At 41.3% G+C, this 17,911-nt stretch overlaps 1 protein-coding gene across 1 annotated transcript in view; it reads left to right on the top strand.

The window, feature by feature from the left end:
• Positions 1-17,911, top strand: part of LOC142198299 (cytochrome P450 2K1-like) — a 49,364-nt gene extending 31,453 nt beyond the window's left edge. The window contains exons 2-10 of the mRNA XM_075269270.1: positions 5,701-5,881; positions 6,620-6,782; positions 10,510-10,659; positions 12,231-12,391; positions 13,579-13,755; positions 14,644-14,785; positions 14,969-15,153; positions 16,374-16,515; positions 17,733-17,911. Of these exons, the coding sequence (XP_075125371.1) occupies positions 5,701-5,881; positions 6,620-6,782; positions 10,510-10,659; positions 12,231-12,391; positions 13,579-13,755; positions 14,644-14,785; positions 14,969-15,153; positions 16,374-16,515; positions 17,733-17,911 (1,480 nt within the window). The remainder of the gene's footprint in view (positions 1-5,700; positions 5,882-6,619; positions 6,783-10,509; positions 10,660-12,230; positions 12,392-13,578; positions 13,756-14,643; positions 14,786-14,968; positions 15,154-16,373; positions 16,516-17,732) is intronic.

Here is a 17,911-nt window from a genome sequence, read left to right on the forward strand (position 1 = left end):
AGTAGAACTCGTTTTCTAGTCACATGAGAATTCATACTCTTTATCTATAGAAATGAGAGAGTTAAAGCAAAATCATGTTACCGTATTCCTTTTTCTTCATAAGGTAAGGTAATGTGACGTTGATTAGAAACAATTGAAATTTAAGATTAAAAAATACTATATCTTGTATCCTGACACAATATGATTAAATCAATTAACCCAGCATCATAAGGGCACCGTGATGGGCACCTCCCCCACCCCACATAGAGAAAATGGGATTATTTTTATAATCAATGCTTATGAAATGTTCCAGGCAGTGATTGACTGCAAATCAGCTTCAAATAGGGTCAACTTTTGCTAGAACTTTGATATCTATTATTGTCTAAAAACTTTGGTCCAATGAGAAATCCTTTGTACTATCACGGGCCAGTCCTACCTTAAGTAGAAGTGTACATTTTAATGCATAGTGAAGTATTGCATCACTAAAAGGGAGTCTGTCACAGAACACAACAGCCCAGCCCAACAGTTAAGTTAGGTTCACCTAAATCAGATAGTGTCTTCCCCTTGTGAATCAGTGTCTCAGTTTGTGTTGTAGTTTTTGCCAATATGCAAATGAACTCTTTGTATCAATAAGGACATTAAGTCTTTGGAGCAATGGCAAAACCCTTATTACTCCAAAAATCTCATTAGCATATTAACACAAAAGAGAACATCTCAACAATGAAGCCTCCAATTTCCATTAAAATCAAAGTACCTAGATAAACTTGAGGCTGAATTATATGAAACTTGGATGTGCACACATGGGCATGAACGTGGGGTGTTTTCCAGAATAGTCCATTTCCTCTATTTCAGGGAAGGATTGCCTCACTTCTTTAGTCCCTCCATTGGTAACGTTACATGGTCAGTCCATGTTCCTGTTACGAGCACCTTGCAGTATACATCTATATTCCCACTCATAAACACTGATCATATCATGCATTCACCGCCACAAACAGACCAACTGAGACAACATCTCGTGATTTTATGATTACTTTACAATTAACTCGACTTCTGTTAACAACCCCTTCACACCTTGGAATGCTCACAAGACATTTATGATGGGGGTGTGTATACAGATAGCCTCCCATCTAAAACACCAGGAACAAGAGGTGAGCAGATTGCTATCCACTATTCACCATTGAGAATCTTTTGTTTAATCTGTAGTGACCCCCACAGTGACGAAATAGCTGCAAGAAGCCCACAGGCAACTACAACGTGATCTTTCCTCAAAGTATGACTATGTCTTCCACCATTTATAGGCCTCTTACTCTATTCCTAGTAATAAACCAGAAGCACTTTTAGCTTCGGAGATCTGCACAACGTATTTCTTATTTTGTAGATGGGCAGGGCAACAAAGTAACACATCCTAATTGCATTAGTGAAAGTTTCCATGACTATTACCATGTTCCTTATGCTTTAGGTGAAGATAAGACTATAGAGCAGCAGTCATTCAATCTTTATCCCGGTCCTTTTCCATTGAGGCAATATAAATAATGGTACATACCCTCAAACCTAGCAAATCACCAAGCCCAGATGGATTTAGGAGTAGCTATAAACACTTCCTTAGAGATGAACGAACAGTAAAATGTTTGATATTCGTTTTGAGTAGCCCCTCAATATTTGACTACTCGAATCAGATATCGAATCCTATTATACTCTATGGGGGGAAAATGCTCGTTTCAGGGGTAGGCAACATTCGATCAAATAGAACTTACCAAGTCCACGAGTGAGGGTCAGGCTGGATTCTCCGAGAAGTCTTCTCCATGCAGCGTCCCCGCGGCGTCTTTCGGCTCTGAATTCACTCTGTCAGGCACTGGGCCTGGGCAGAGCCGACTGCGCATGCCCGCACTACAAGAAAATGGCCGCTTACAGTCAAAGCGGCCATTTTCTTGTAGCGCGGGCATGCGCAGTCGGCTCTGCCCAGGCCCGATGCCTGGCAGAGTGAATTCAGAGCCGGAAGATGCCGCGGGGATGCTGCGCGGAGAAGACTTCTAAAGGTAAGAGAAGAACCAGCGTTGATTGGCCGACTGTATAGCATTCGGCCAATCAACGCTAGTTCTGTATCAAATTTTTCTGTTCGAATAGCGAGTAGTATTCGATCAAGTACGAGTACTTCGAATACCGTAGTATTCGATTGAATACCTACTCAATCGAATACTACTCGCTCATCTCCACACTTCCTCTCTCTGCCGGTGGCTACGCTGGCTTTTCCCACAGTGCATTTCACAGAAAGCCCATTCTCTCCTTCCCATCGGGAGAACCTGCCCTCTACCCGCCCTCGATAAATCTTCTCCGGGCTTCTTCATCCCCAAGATGTAACATGGGACCCCTGTCCCTGCTGTCCTTGTCGGCCTGAACAGTTACCTGCCAACCTGTCTGTCTACAACACTACTCCTGGCACTTTGTGGTACATTTTAAGACTGTCTGCAGGCATTATATACCACTCCAGCTCTAAACCCATCTGTAACAATTACTGTATTGGGCAACTGCAACTTCCTCTACTACTTACAGAGTTGGAGTCTTCATAACCCTCTGATAAAACCTCCTGGCAGAGAGTTTTAAGTCCACTGCAACACTGACTGGTAGCTCCAAATGCAGGCTCATCCTTCCAAACATTTCACACCTCACACCTTTCGCTTTTATTGAGATTGTTGGAAACATAGTAACAGTCACGGCACCTCTGGACCATTCCCCTGTAATAGGCCTGAGTGGGAGAGGGGGCTGTTAAACCCCTACTCAACCATCAGGGGGATGCCTCACCCACTTCTTGTACAATAAGAACTTGATAACACATCTGCTCTGCTCCGCAGATGATCTCTATGGCCACCTCTGTGTGTCACCACTTAGTTTGACCAGACGGTCTATGTAGTTCTAAGGTTAATTTTCTCTGGTCTGTCCGATACAGGCCAATAGGTGAAATTTACTCTCTTGATAGTTAAGGTTGGGCAGTCTTACTATACCACAACCTAAAAAGGTGCAGCCGGTTCTTAATAAGTTTCTTATGAAGAGCTCCCAGCTCCATTCCAAAGCAAAAACAAGAGAGCACAGGCTATTCAAGAGGTGGCAGACTCATAAGATGCTGAAAGCAATGTGGACAATGGCCATGCTTCTGATTCTACCTCTAGGGTGATGATCTCCACCAAGGGCCTTCAGGAAATAATTGAAAGCACCCTACAACCTGTCATGAAAGAACTTGCTGATATTATGTAGGACATTTGTGGTATTGTTGCGAGAGTTGAGCACTTGAAGGACACCCAGATGTTCTTGCTTGCCCATGGTGAGGTAACTAATTTAGCTCGCACCGCGTCATCACACCTGAATTGGCTACACTTCTACCTGGAAGACCAGGACAACAGAGGTAAAAGGAACAATCTTCAAATTAGAGGTGTGCTGGAGGACTATCCTCCCTCTAAAATAGTGGCTGTAACAAAGATCCTGAAACAGGAAATCTAGCCCAACCTAATATACGAGGGGGGACCCAAAAGTTTCCGGAATGAGGCTGCTGCACGTGCAGTTTTCGTAGTACACGATTCTGCAGATAGTTATTTGTTCAACCACGTCTTCTCAATCAGTGAGCCAAGCGGCGTTGATGCGGAAGGTTTCGTCTACTCGCAGTGAATTTTCTTGCAAGAACTGTTTTGTCCAGCCGTCGCTCGTCAAGTGAAGTTCAATGTGAAGACAATGGTCATTTGTTTTTTCGATGCGAAAGGGATAGTGCACTCAGAATTCTTTCCAACAGGTCAAACCGTCAACCTGGTTTTCTACTTGGGGGTTCTCAAGAGGTTGTACAGTCTGGTGATTGGTTTTTCCACCACGACAATGCCCCAGCCCACACTGCCATCTCTCGGTGACCACTTTCATGGCAAGAAACGGCATGGCTGTCTTGCCCCACCCATCCTATTCACCCGATTTGGCTCCCAGTGCCTTTTTTTATTCCCACCAATGAAGAGGAACCTCAAGGGGAAGCGTTTCGCCAACGTGGAGGTGGTGAAGAGGAAAACGATCGAGGCGCTTGCACACATCAAAGTAGGTGAGTTTAAAAAATGTTTCGAACAATGGCAGACAAGATTTGACAAGTGTATTGCCGCTAATGGAGAGTACTTTGAAGGAGATTGATGGAATTTTGTACAAAAAAATAAATACACGCTTCAAAAACAACTTTTCTGGAAACTTTTGGGTCCCCCCTCGTAAAATTTGAGATAGTCCATAGGGCCCTTCACCCTAAGTCTAAGGAAAGAGAACATCCCAGGGACATTATCCGCAACTTGCTGTCTTTTCCCATTCAGACTTGCTCCTAATTTTTTCTTAGACGGACACAAACTAATTTCCAGAATGTAACCCCGTGATACTGGCCAAACGGGAACAACTCAAAACCCTCACTGATCGCCTGAGAGCACTGAAAATATTTCCGCATTTCCTATCATTTCAGAGGCCGACAATACAACATATGCAGCCTGTCCACCCTTGGCATTGGACCTGTCTACCATCCCCTTGTGGCTCACCTTTCAAGATGTCGGGGCCAGGGAAGAACTGATGCAATAATATAGAAAGACATTGAATGGAGGGAAGAACTGATGCAATAATATAGAAAGACATTGAATGGAGGGAAGGACTGGTGCAATAATATAGAAAGACATGATTCTTTAAATAACTCTTTATAAACATGTCAGCCACAGTAAAGCAGATAAAAGAATCCTATCCATGCAGTTATATAATGTTTATGGACCTGCCCGAGTTAAATTTCATGGGTGAAGTCACCATAGGTTTACTGTACATATACTCTCACTGTTGGCAACAGCCAGTTCATTCATAGAACAGGGGAAGATAAAGTGAACAGTCTACGTACTCTATTCCTGGTGGTAAGTGATTGTGACCTTAGACCCTTGAGATTCCATTGGGGAATTGGAATTTTTTTTTTTTTTTTTTTTTTTTACTTTTTAGCATCAAACAGATGAAACATCAATGGAAAGCCACTGTCTTGGGTGCCTGAACTAAGATAAGAGGCCAATGGACTCCCAATAGGTTGTGAATCCTCATCTATCAGACATCCTTAAAGGTGGTCTCTATATCTATATAATTGGTATATAGTTGTATATCCTTAGAATAGTTCATCATTATCATAACACTGAGGGTTTGACTGAAAGTAACAAAGCACTCCAATGTTTGCCAGGCAAAGCTCTAGTCTATATTGCAGTTTTTTTGTCCTATTAACTTGAACGAGACTGAGCTTTACTGAACTGTAACACCATGCAAACCTCTGGCAAGCTTCATAGGTCCTTTAATCAACTAGGGTGTGGGGAATCAGATCCTCACCAATCTAAAACTGATGGCTCATCCTAAGGGTACAGATGAGATCATCCTTTCCTCCTGTCTGGACATAGCCAACCCTCCTGAATAAGGCTTATTGGTGAAACGCGTTGGGTTCCTCAACACTGAGCTATCTATCCCTGGGGTTAGTTACTTAATATCTACCATGACATCAGATATTTACATGTATTGTAGCTATATCCAGCATGTGCCCTGAGTTGGGGATCTTTTTCTTCTACATCTGGCCCATGTTGCACTTTTTAACCACGTTGTTGTAGTTATCTATCAATAAAATATTTTTGTACTTTTTGATATGTATTGGAGTATGGTCAGTAGTTTAATATGAAGTGTATTTCCATATTACTATTTTTATAGGTTCGCCATGGACCCCGTCTCGATTTTACTCTTCATCACTGTCTTCTTATTTCTGGTCAATGTGTTGAAGAACAAGAAAAATGCTAAGAATCGGAATTTTCCTCCAGGACCTAAAACCTTACCGATCATTGGGAATATGCACATGATCAGCATATTGAAACCCCATAAATCCTTTGTAGAGGTAATGAAAATTCATAAAGCATTTCACTCTCAAATCATACAATTTTCAGATATTAGGCTTTGTGTAGATCTCTTCCATCAAGTTTAGCCACCAAATCAGATGAGGTCCATAGTTGGTCAGTGGTCACAGGTGGGATGTTAGTATCTAGAGATGAGCGAGTAGTAATCGATCGAGTAGGTATTCGATTGAATACTATGGTATTCGAAATACTCGTACTCGATCGAGTACCACTCGCTATTCAAATGGAAAAATTCGATGCAGAACCAGCGTTGATTGGCTGAATGCTATACAGTCGGCCAATCAACACTGGTTCTTCTCCTACCTTTAGAAGTCTTCTCCGTGCAGCGTCCCCGCGGCGTCTTCCAGCTCTGAATTCACTCTGCCAGGCATTGGGCCTGGGCAGAGCCGACTGCGCATGCCCGCGCTACTAGAAAATGGCCGCTTTGACTGAAAGCGGCCATTTTCTTGTAGTGCGGGCATGCGCAGTCAGCTCTGCCCAGGTCCAATGCCTGGCAGAGTGAATTCAGAGCCCGGAAGACTCACCATCTATGGCTTCTGATTATTATACTATTTGACCTGAAGAGACCCCAGAGTATAATTGATACTCATGTATTTGTGTGGTGAGTACCAAAAATTTCAGGTTCGGCGAAAGCCAAAATTTTTGAAAAATTCCTAAAAACCAGGAGATTTATTAGCTTTAACTTTTTATTTCTGTTTAATTCCTTGTTGTTCTTTTAGATCTCAAAGAAGCATGGCACGGTATTCAGGATCCATTTGGGACAGATGAAGCTTGTTGTCCTATGTGGTTATGAGACGGTGAAAGATGCCCTGATCAACCATGCCGAGGAATTTGCTGGAAGACCAGATTCCCCAATCCTCTCCCAAACATCAAATGGATATGGTAAGTATATCTTTCTCTTCTTATTATCAGTTGAAAGGTCATTTCTTATAAGTATCACTGTCACTTCTGTACATCTGTAGGCTTTAGACCATCATATATATTTTTACAGGTCAAAAAAGGGACCAAAAAATGCTTGAAGACTTTAACTGGGTGAAGAACTGGAAGCTATGCTACATAATTTGCTTTTACAGAATTTCTGACTGTGATATACGTAAAGGGCTTATCCAGGATCATTTTAAAATTAGGCCGAGTAAAGTGAAAAAACCCCAAAAACGTTCTTGCCTGTCCCTGATGCTCCGGTGTCTCCCAGCACAGTCCGGTCCTACAGCTCCGTTGTTTTCTTCTAGCAGAAGTCCATGCCACAACTGACTTCTGAGGCCTCAGCAAAAGGGACATGGGATATCAAAGCTGGCAAGGACTTCTGGCAAAAAGAAGGGCGGCACTGGAGGACAAGGGACAGGTATGTTTGTTTTTGGGTTTTTTTTTTCACCTCCTCTGAACTAATTTTAAAAAATGATCTAGACAACTTTTTTAACCACTTCAGTACCGGGCCAATTTGTGGTCCAGGACCAGACACATTTTAGGTTTATTTTGTATGTGCAGTTTTGAGGTCTGTAACATTTTTCCCATATGTCTCAGTCAACTAATTTTTGTGTCTTTTTTCGGGGACACATAGGGCTTTATTTTTATGTTCTTTTTATTTTCGAATGTGTTTTAATTTTTTTTATATCCGGAAAAATATAGACATAATAGGAGGGTTTTCAATTTATTATTATTATTTTTATATTTAATAACACAAAGTGTCACTGAAAAACTTTATAAAATAGTTTTTCCTCTCCGTTACGGTAATTTTTATTTTGTATGGTGTTGTCGGGGGTGGGGCTATAACCTTTAATAACGGCGTTTTATTAGTGTATTATAATTTTTTTTATTATTAATTTATTTACATTTTTTAAAACTTTTTTATTATATTTTTATTTTATTTTATTTTATTTTTTCAGATTGTGTCGCCATAAGGTGATAAGAGACCTTTGGGGACATCTGATCACTTTTTTTTTTTTTGTATTGGAGGCTGATTTCTCCTATAACTGGGGCTGGTACATTAGCCTCAGTTGCAGGAGGAATACAGACTCCTGCACGCCGCTGTATACACAGTGTACACAGCTGATCTGGGTCCTGTAGGACCCAGCAGCTCTTGCAAGATGCTGCTCCCAGCGGATCACGAGACGTACCGGTGCGTCCTGTCAGAACAAGGCAACCACTACCCAGACATTTATAGTCTATGGGCGGTCCGTAAGTGGTTAAGGTGATCAGTCCTTTTTGGCTTTGGTCTCGGTATGGTCCTTCTCACAGCACATCATTTGTATAAGCATTAGGTGTTGGCTTCTATTAAGACCCTGAAGATATAAGACTGGTTGGACTTAAATCCACTGCTGGTGGGAGATGTGTCTGAATTATTAAGAATTCAGTCTCCTAATAATGCTGGCACCCTTCGGGAGGTCTTATGCATCAGGAATGAAATCTACACCAGCCTGGGAAAGTTTACTGGTGTGAATTAATAGTAAATCTGTCTAGCCAAAGGATCCCCTCCATAGTACAACTTAATCCCTGTCTCCATTCGGCCATTATTTTTGGTCTAAAGTAGCAAGCCTGGTAGGAAAAGAACAAATTGGTGTGATGATAAGGTCATAGTCGCATTTATGAATAAATGACCAACAATCCCGGGTAACCTTCGTCGTCCTAATTAATTAGGCTGAGTGCCAGGCGGTCAAAAAATCACACCACTCTATGTATTGGTATTCATTCTTCTTTCAGCTCAAGAATAATAATAATAATAATAATAATAATAATAATAAATTTTATTTATATAGCGCCAACATATTCCGCAGCGCTGTACAATTTGTAGGGTAAGAATGTTTGCTGACGCACTTTTTATTGAGACCACAGAGTTAAATATTATCAGAGAAAGGAAGATAGATAATAACGCAAGTTTTCATATTCATTCCTGATTGGTATGATACATCTCAATCAAACAGAAAAAGTTCCATATATAGCCAGCTACTCCCGTCCTGCGTGGTAACCTTGGGGAGTTGTCTTGTGGCAGCAGTATTTGTTATTCTTGCACCCATCTTGGATACAGGGGCCATATATCATTATACCAGTTTCAAGCATAAGCAACTATATCTAGCATTCAGCCTTTAACCCCTTAGCGACCCTTGACGTAACTGTACGTCATGGGTCGCATGGGGATGTATGGAGCGAGCTCACACGCTGAGCTCGCTCCATACACGGCAGATGCCGGCTGTATAATACAGCCAGGACCTGCCACTAACAGCAGCGGTCGGTGCCCGAGCCGATCGCTGCTGTTAACCCTTTACACACTGCGGTCAAACGTGACCGCAGTGTGTAAACGGCGCCGGCGGCATGGGCGCCGCCATGTTTCGCCGATCGCCGCCCTCCTGAACGTCACAAGAGGGCGGTGATCGGTTGCTATTGAAGGCTTCCAGGCTTGTCTCTGCACTAGATCTATTAGACGATGCCAGAGGCAGCCTCTAATAGAAGTGCTGCGATTTTCCTATTCACTGCAATACTGTAGTATTGCAGTGAATAGTATGAGCGATCAGACCCCCTAGGTTTCAAGGTACCTAAGGGGTCTGATCATAAATGTAACAGAAGAAAAAAAAAAGTTTTTAAAAGTATTAAAAAAATAAAAAAAATATAAAAGTTCAAATCACCCCCCTTTCCCTAGATTAGCTATAAAAGTAATTAAAGAACATTAAACATAAACATATTAGGTATCCCTGCGCTCCAAAATGCCCGAACTATTAGAATATTAAAACATTTATCCCGTACTGCGAACGGCGTAGCGGCAAAAAAAATAAAAACAGCCAAAAAGCGTTTTTTTCAACACTTTGCCTCCTATAAAAAATTGAATAAAAAGTGATCAAACCATCAGATCTTTCCCCAAATGGTATCAATAGAAACATCATCTTGTCCCGCATAAAAAGACACCACAACCAGCTCCATACATGGAAATATGAAAAAGTTACAGGTGTTAGAACATGATGACACAAATTTTTTTTTCTATTTTGCAAAGTTTATCATTTTTTTTAAAAGTATCAAAAAATTTCAAATACTATATAAATTTGGTATCATCGCGTTTGTACTGACACGTAGAACACAGGTAACATGTCATTTGTACCAAACAGTGAATGCTGTAAAAATTAAACCCATAAGAAAAAGGCGCAAATGCATTTTTTTCTCCAATTGCGCCTCATTCTGAATTTTTTTCCAGCTTCCCAGTACATTGCACAGCATATTGAATGGTGTCATTACAAAGTACAATTTGTCCCACAAACAATAAGCCATCATGTGACTCTGTGAACTGAAAAATGAAAAAGTTATGGCTCTTGAAATGTGAGGAGGGAAAAACGAAAATGCGAAACCAAAAAATGGCCTGGTCCTTAAGGGGTTAAGGATAACAATGTTTTTTCATACATTACATAATTATAACCTTCACACCAATAATGTGCCATTTTTATGCCGAAAAAACTGTTCTGCTTAGTTTAAGAAGTTCCCTCTATAGTACAGTATTTAACATCTGAATAGTGAGTTTTTCATGTATATACATTCTATACAGTCTATACATGATTTATTCAGTAGATTAAGGTCTATATAGACTGAACCAGACACTTGACGGATTCACATTGTTATATATTTTGTTTAGGTATCATCTTTTCTCATGGAGATAACTGGAAAGTGATGAGAAAATTCACTCTGTCAACTTTGAAAGATTTTGGTATGGGAAAGAAGTCCATAGAAAATAAGATCACTGAAGAATGTGAAAACCTGATGCAGACCTTTAGATCTCATGGAGGTAAGGTCATAAAAATATCATAAAACTATCAAATGGAAGCGAGAGAGAATTTTGACCACAAGAGCTTATGATCTAAAGCAGGGGTAGGGAACGTACGGCTCTCCAGCTGTTGTAAAACTACAACTCCCAGCATGCATACTTGCTCTGCTGTACTTGGAACTCCCATGGAAGTGAATGGAGCATGATGGGAGTTGTAGTTTCACAGCAGCTGGAGAGCCGAAGGTTCCCTATCCCTGATCTAAAGCAACATTGCCACTGGATGGGTAATACTAATTATATCACTAAGGGTCCAACCAGAGTTGAAACCTAAAGCTCTTGGGTCCCAATGTGAAATCTATAATGGATCCCTATCTACCTTGAGCTTATGTAGCAGAGGGATCTTTGGAGCCCATTTAGGGTTCAGGGACTGTTAATTGCCTCTACTGCACCCTCTATAGCTACATCACTGGGTCCAACAGATGAATGCCCATCAGTCACTAGAATGATGGACCTAGTCCACTTTCCCACTGGGTAATGCATCTTTGTTGGTGGAATGTTCCTTTAAGTTCTCATTTATGTGTTTCATGGAACCATGTGGGATCTTTTTTCACTAAACCATTCTCCTCAATAAGCTTGTTGGGTTCATGAAAGTGTTCTTTCACTTCCCAGTATTTCCCGTGTCTAATTTAATTTGACTTCAATGGGAAGCGTTTTTTTGAGCTGGATGCTGATGCAGATTCCACATCAAAATCCGGCCCAAAAAGTCCTGTGTGAACCCAGCCTTAGTGTATACAATAAACTAGGTTACCAATGCTATAGGAGACCTGTTAAGTTTGACATATCCTGAGGGTAGGGTTTGATATTTTGAAATAAGATATATACACTATCCGGTCGGCTATAATAACATATGGCCTTGCAGACACATCAGGTGATAGAAGGATAGTATCAGGCTATGTGTTTAGGATGGGTTCGCAGTACACTTATTATTGTCTATTGCTCTTATCTGTCATAGGACGAGAGCAACAGACATTGATTGACAGAGGCAGACGGAGCTTCCTTCATTAGGTGTCCAGCTGTATTCACTCCAATATAATAAAAAAACACGACGAAAACTTTTCTCCATCATGTTTTTTTTCTTTTTTTTTTTTTTGGAAGATAATGTAGTGCGTGCAAAACGATGTCTTCCCTTAGAAAAGTAAACAAACAGGCAGCGTCGGTCAACGATGAGAAGGGACACAAGCAATGGGTACCCTATGTGTGTCCATTACTCTGCTACATTTAATGTCCGTTGCTGACATCTTATGATGGATGACAGCAACGGACATTAACAGCAGTAGTGTCAACTCACCCTTAGTCCTTCATGTAGACTGAAGCAAGTGCACAGCAGCAGAAGGAAGTGCACAGCAGCATGGAAAGACAGGATCCGAGCAGTATGTTGCAGAGGTAAGTTAGCTTCTAGCTGCTCTAAGGATAGCAATGCTCCCCTTTATCTACTGGGCTCCTGGTGGCACCACCAACCTTTCTTATCTGTGCTAAATATTATAGCTGTATCTCCATGAACATCAAACGTTGACAATGTCTTTGACTTTTAGGAAAACCCTTTGATAACCAGGCCATCATAAATATTGCTGTAGTCAACATCATCGTGTCCATACTGCTGGACCACAGATTTGAGTATGCTGATCCTACAATACTGAAGCTCATGAGTTTAATTAATGAAAATATGACAATCTTTGAAAATCTCATGGTCAAGGTAAGTTTTTCTAAATATGATGTTACATTTTTATTAAAACTTCAATACCTTGATGCAAAATCAATAATTTGGAAAAGTCTTTCCATTCTAATATACTGATACTGTAAAAGACTTCTATGTAGTCCTCTAGTGGCTCTAGCGTCTAGTACTCAAACATCCAGCAGAAGACAACCTCTTTTGGAGGTGACTTTGGAGGCCATTATCGAGGGTCTATTTCTCATGGGTTGCTTACAAATAAACTATTAGACTTTATTGATAATATGACTTATATGGACAATAATACCAGCAAGGATTACCCAGGAACCCTTATTCTAGATGTATCTATGTGTGGACATCCACCAATGGCGTAAATGAAGGTTTTCAAGGGTTTTGTTAACACGCCATGATATTTCACTGGATTGGTTTTGTGAAAAAAAACCTTTGCTTTCAATTTGGGTTTTATGCCCCTCCCACATGTCACAGATTGGAGCTAGGTGCATGAAAATTGATCATTTGCAGATTTAGGAAACACCTTCTGCTTTCTTGTTTTGCGGCTTGTCCTTCTTGGAGTTGAAATTTCAATGTTGAAGAGTGTAGGATAGCTTGGAATTTACGATGCAAGTGATGATAATCTTTACACCATGGAAGATAGACTTGCACATTCTCAGTCAGCGCCCTCTATTGGTGTGCATACTTGAGGCACTGGCATCCTAATTACATCATGGAAGTCAGATTTGCATATTCTTCCCATGTTCCTTTGCAGTGGAGCGCTCATGGCTTAATGAGACTCCACACACCTATATGGTGGTCTCTCCCTATGGAGTGACGATATCCCCTTAACCCTGTCTAACCCTCTCACCTCTGCCAGATCAGTCTTCTCTGCGCCAAGCTGATGAGATGCAAATACATTGAAACAGCTGTCCTTGGCTGAGAAGACTGTATCTGGTATAATCGCAACATCATTGCAAACAAAAGCCTCTGAGAAGGTCGGCATGATGTTAAAGGGAGCGCCCTCTATAGATTTGTTTGACTGAGACTCTGTCTTCCTAATTACATCATGGAAGACAGACTTGCACATTCTCAGTCAGCGCCCTCTATTGGTGTCCATACTTGAGGCACTGGCTTCCTAATTACATCATGGAAGTCAGATTTGCATATTCTTCCCATGTACCATGTATGGAGCTGATACTTGTTATTTTTCTCTTCAGCTGTATAACAGTTATCCCACTCTGATCGGCTGGCTACCTGGGAGTCATAGAAAAGTGGCTAAAAATTACAGAGAAATGCAGAACTTTGTCATGGCCACATTTGTCAAACAGAGAAGAGAGGTCGATGTGAACAATCAGAGGAGCCTCATTGATGTTTTCCTGGCCAAGCAACAAGAGGTAACTACAACATTGGGGATCAAAAGGTTGTAGAGCAGAAAGAGCGAGAGTGTGTGTCACATATGAACTGTCCTAGCATGTAATGTGGGTAGAACTGTCAGGGGTCAATTCACTCTTGTAGTCACCCTTCACCCCACTTAAAGGGATGGAATCATTAAAATGGCATTTTTTTTTATCCCTAACACATAGGAATAGTCTTAAGAAAGGCTATTCTTCTACTACCATTACATGTTTTCTCCATGCCGCCATTTGGTAGAAATCCAGGTTTTCTTCTGTATGCAAATGAGTTCTCTCTCAGCACTGGGGGCGGTCCCCAGCACTCAAGCAGCACTGGGGGCATCTCCAATGCTACAAGAGACATCTCCAGTGATGCCTCTATCTTCTTCTGGAACACCTCTCTCAGCATCTTTTTCCGGTGCTGGGCTTCATATTTCTAGGTATGCGCAGTTGGCTTAGTGTCCATCTCATGAATGTGGACCATAAATCGTATGACCATGGACTGAATTTTATCCCTTGTAAGCAAAATGAATGAAAATCAGCAGATATCTAGAAAACCGTAAAGAATTGACACAGAAAGTATATCGGAAAAATGCAAAGCATGAGCATAATAGGAATAGTTCCATATCGGAACCAAAGAGGTAACACGTCTAATGTCATGAAGTAATAACAAAGCATTGGGCAATGGTTGATATGACGTGGAGGGGGAGGGACATAATAAAAGGTGAATTGGATATTGCACTTGTAATAGTCTAGAAAGAATTTGGAGTAGACTACATTTTTAATAAGACTATATAATTTTATATACACGCATATAGTATTATTTTGACTTCTGACGCTTTGGTCTGTATAACATGTTACTAACCACAGTTGTAATTTACTTTTACAAAGGGAAAGACTGAATCAGAGTTGTATTATCATGACAAAAACCTGAGCACACTGATGGTGGATCTGTTCATTGCTGGGATGGAGACCACCTCAACCACACTGCGATGGGGATTACTATTAATGATGAAATATCCTGAAATACAAAGTAAGAGAATGCCAGATCCCAAACATGGCAATATTTCTGTTTTAGAAAAGAGGTAGAATATTTTTGGAATATATAATATAAATAGATAGATAGATAGATAGATAGATAGATAGATAGATAGATAGATAGATAGATATTGTAGTTGTACCTCCACATATTGAAATATCTTCTTTTTACGGACAGTAAAAGTTCAGAATGAGATTGAACGTGTCATTGGATCTGCTCAACCAAAAGCAGAACATAGGAAACAAATGCCATACACAGATGCTGTCATCCATGAAATTCAACGATTTGGTGACATCATACCTGGAAACCTCCCACATTCAACAGTTAGAGATGTAACCTTCAGGGGTTATTCTCTACCCAAGGTACAGTATTTTATTCTATAACATATGGATACATTTAAAGATTTCTACTTGCATTTCTTGAGTGATAAAATGATCTGACCTCTATGGGTGCAGCAACTAGAGATGGACAAATCTCACAAGATTTGTTTCAAGAATTATTTGTTGAAGTTTGGCCCTCTGGTTTGCTAATTTGGCATGTACTATTATTAGATTACGGGGTAACCTCAGATCCCAGAATATAATAAGTAGAGGCCAGTGTGAGATGAGAAAGCATAGGTTATACTCACCTTACCTCACCTCTCCTAGGCCTCCTGGTCTTTTCTGGACTCTAGCTAACATTACATGACCCAGAGTTACTGCTGAGGCCTATGATTGTGGCAGATGAATGCCATGAGGCTTTGACCTAGGTGACCTCTGAAGCCCAATCACAGGTCTCAGCAGTGAACCTGTGGCAAGTGAAATCAGCCATTCGCCAGAAAAGGATGCTGGGGGACAACCATATACCAATACCAATACCCAATTATGCAGAGACCCAAATAAAATATGCTGTGTCCCCTACTATGTCTTATGTAATGGGGTTGCTCACATTTAGTAATAATTGAGTAATACATGAGTATCAATTATACTCTGGGGTCTCTTCAGGTCAAATAGTATAATAATCAGAAGCCACAGATGGTGAGTCTTCCGGCTCTGAATTCAATCTGCCAGGCATCGGACCTGGGCAGAGCCAACTGCGCATGCCCGCACTACAAGAAAATGGACACTTTCAGTCAAAGCGGCCATTTTCTAGTAGCGCGGGCATGCGCAGTCGGCTCTGCCCAGGCCCGATGCCTGGCAGAGTGAATTCAGAGCCGGAAGACGCTGCGGGGACACTGCGCGGAGAAGTCTTCTAAAGGTAGGAGAAGAACCAGCGTTGATTGGCCAACTATATATCATTTGGCCAATCAACGCTGGTTCTGCATCAAATTTTTCTATTCGAATAGCGAGTGGTACTCGATCGAGTACGAGTATTTCGAAAACCATAGTATTCAATCGAATACCTACTCGATCGAATACTACTCGCTCATCTCTAGTAATTACCCTTTTGATAAATAGATCCCATGGCAATAAGAACCCTAGTGCTCAGTGGTAGTTAGTGGAAGAAGTGAGTGCTAGTTTACCTGACCACCCATGTAATAAAGTTACTGTATGTGTGAAACATTCTAGATTTACACATTCTATTTTGTTGTTTTTTACACTAGGACACAATTGTTATCCCATTGCTGCACTCTGTGCTTCGAGATGAAACTTTCTTTGAAAAGCCAGACCAGTTTTATCCAGAACACTTTCTTGATTCAGAAGGAAAGTTCAAGAAGAATGAAGCCTTCATCCCATTCTCGCTGGGTAAGAGACATGGAGAGAAATTTCAATCTACTAAGCAATAGGATGACATTCCACCAGCTGTTTATAACTAGAGATGAGCAAATTGATTCTGATGAAGTGGAAATTGATTCGGATTTCAGGAAATATTTGATTAATCGAATCCGGATTTCCTGGAGCTTCGTGGTAACAAGTCACATTTTTTCTAAAATAGCTGCTGCACATGTTAGGATATGGGGCAAGGAACTCTGGGAACATGGGATCACACACAATGTCATGCATGCAGCCATTCAGCAGAAAGCCAGCCTGTGATGTCACAGCCCTTAAGCCTCCTTTGTGACCACCCACGCCATCGGGAGTGGGTGTTAGCTGTAACTGACAGCTAACACCCTGCTCTATAACCCTTGTTGGATCACAGCTCCAATCAGTGGTTTTCACCCCTTGGAAGCCACGGTCAAACATGACTGCAGCATCCAAGGGGCTCCATTATGCTACATGTTCCCCCTCGGCAACCGCGAGATCCCATTATTATATTGCTACAGTATATTTTACCTCTTGCCTTAGAGAACATACAATGTGTCCTTGCTCATCTGTCCCCTTGGTTGGACGTGTTCCGATATGTGTGTCTATGTGCGTCCACTCAGTGGCTGCGTTTTGGAATGAAGCCAAAGTTTTTGCTAGCATCTTGATATTACAATCAATTGGTTTAATGAAAAACTGGAATCCTTAACCAAATGGTTAATGATGAAGACCTCTGTTTCCTCGTATTCAAATAACTCATCCCATCTGTAGACATCGATGTTTGATGGCTCTTGACTACCATCGGTACAGAGCAGAGTTATTAGATGACTGAATGAGATGTCAATAATCGCTAGTAGACTTGTGTAGACTGTGCGTCCCAAGACTCATGTGCTCTATTGGCCTCTGCTTGGGCCTTAGCTCGGCATACCCATGTGCCCTCAGTGGTGATCCTGAATGCATGACGTCACCATGAAGACCAAAAAAGATTCCTGGACTCCGCAAGGAGGACCAAAAGAGTTGAGAATAAATGTTTTTATACCTCCCTTGTCCCTCCACTCATTAAACTGTGACCCCCATTGTATAATAATCTTACTTTTGGTTCTATCTGAACTCTCTGACCTAAAATTTTTAGTGTGCCTTTACCCTTTGCTAGGCACTGCCCTAGAATCTGAATCTCCATCGCCTCCATCCTTCACACTGTCTATTTCTATTTCATTCAGGTAAAAGAAGTTGTGCTGGCGAGACCCTCACAAACATGGAGCTCTTCCTATTCTTCACAAGGCTACTACAGAACTTCACATTTCAGGCCCCACCAGGTGCAGCCCTGGACCTCACTCCTGCTTTAGGGTTCACTAACGCCCCATTACGTCATCAAATTTGTGCAATTCCTCGCAGATGA

This window comes from Leptodactylus fuscus, chromosome 3 (genome assembly GCF_031893055.1).
Source record: "Leptodactylus fuscus isolate aLepFus1 chromosome 3, aLepFus1.hap2, whole genome shotgun sequence".
NCBI lineage: Eukaryota > Metazoa > Chordata > Amphibia > Anura > Leptodactylidae > Leptodactylus > Leptodactylus fuscus.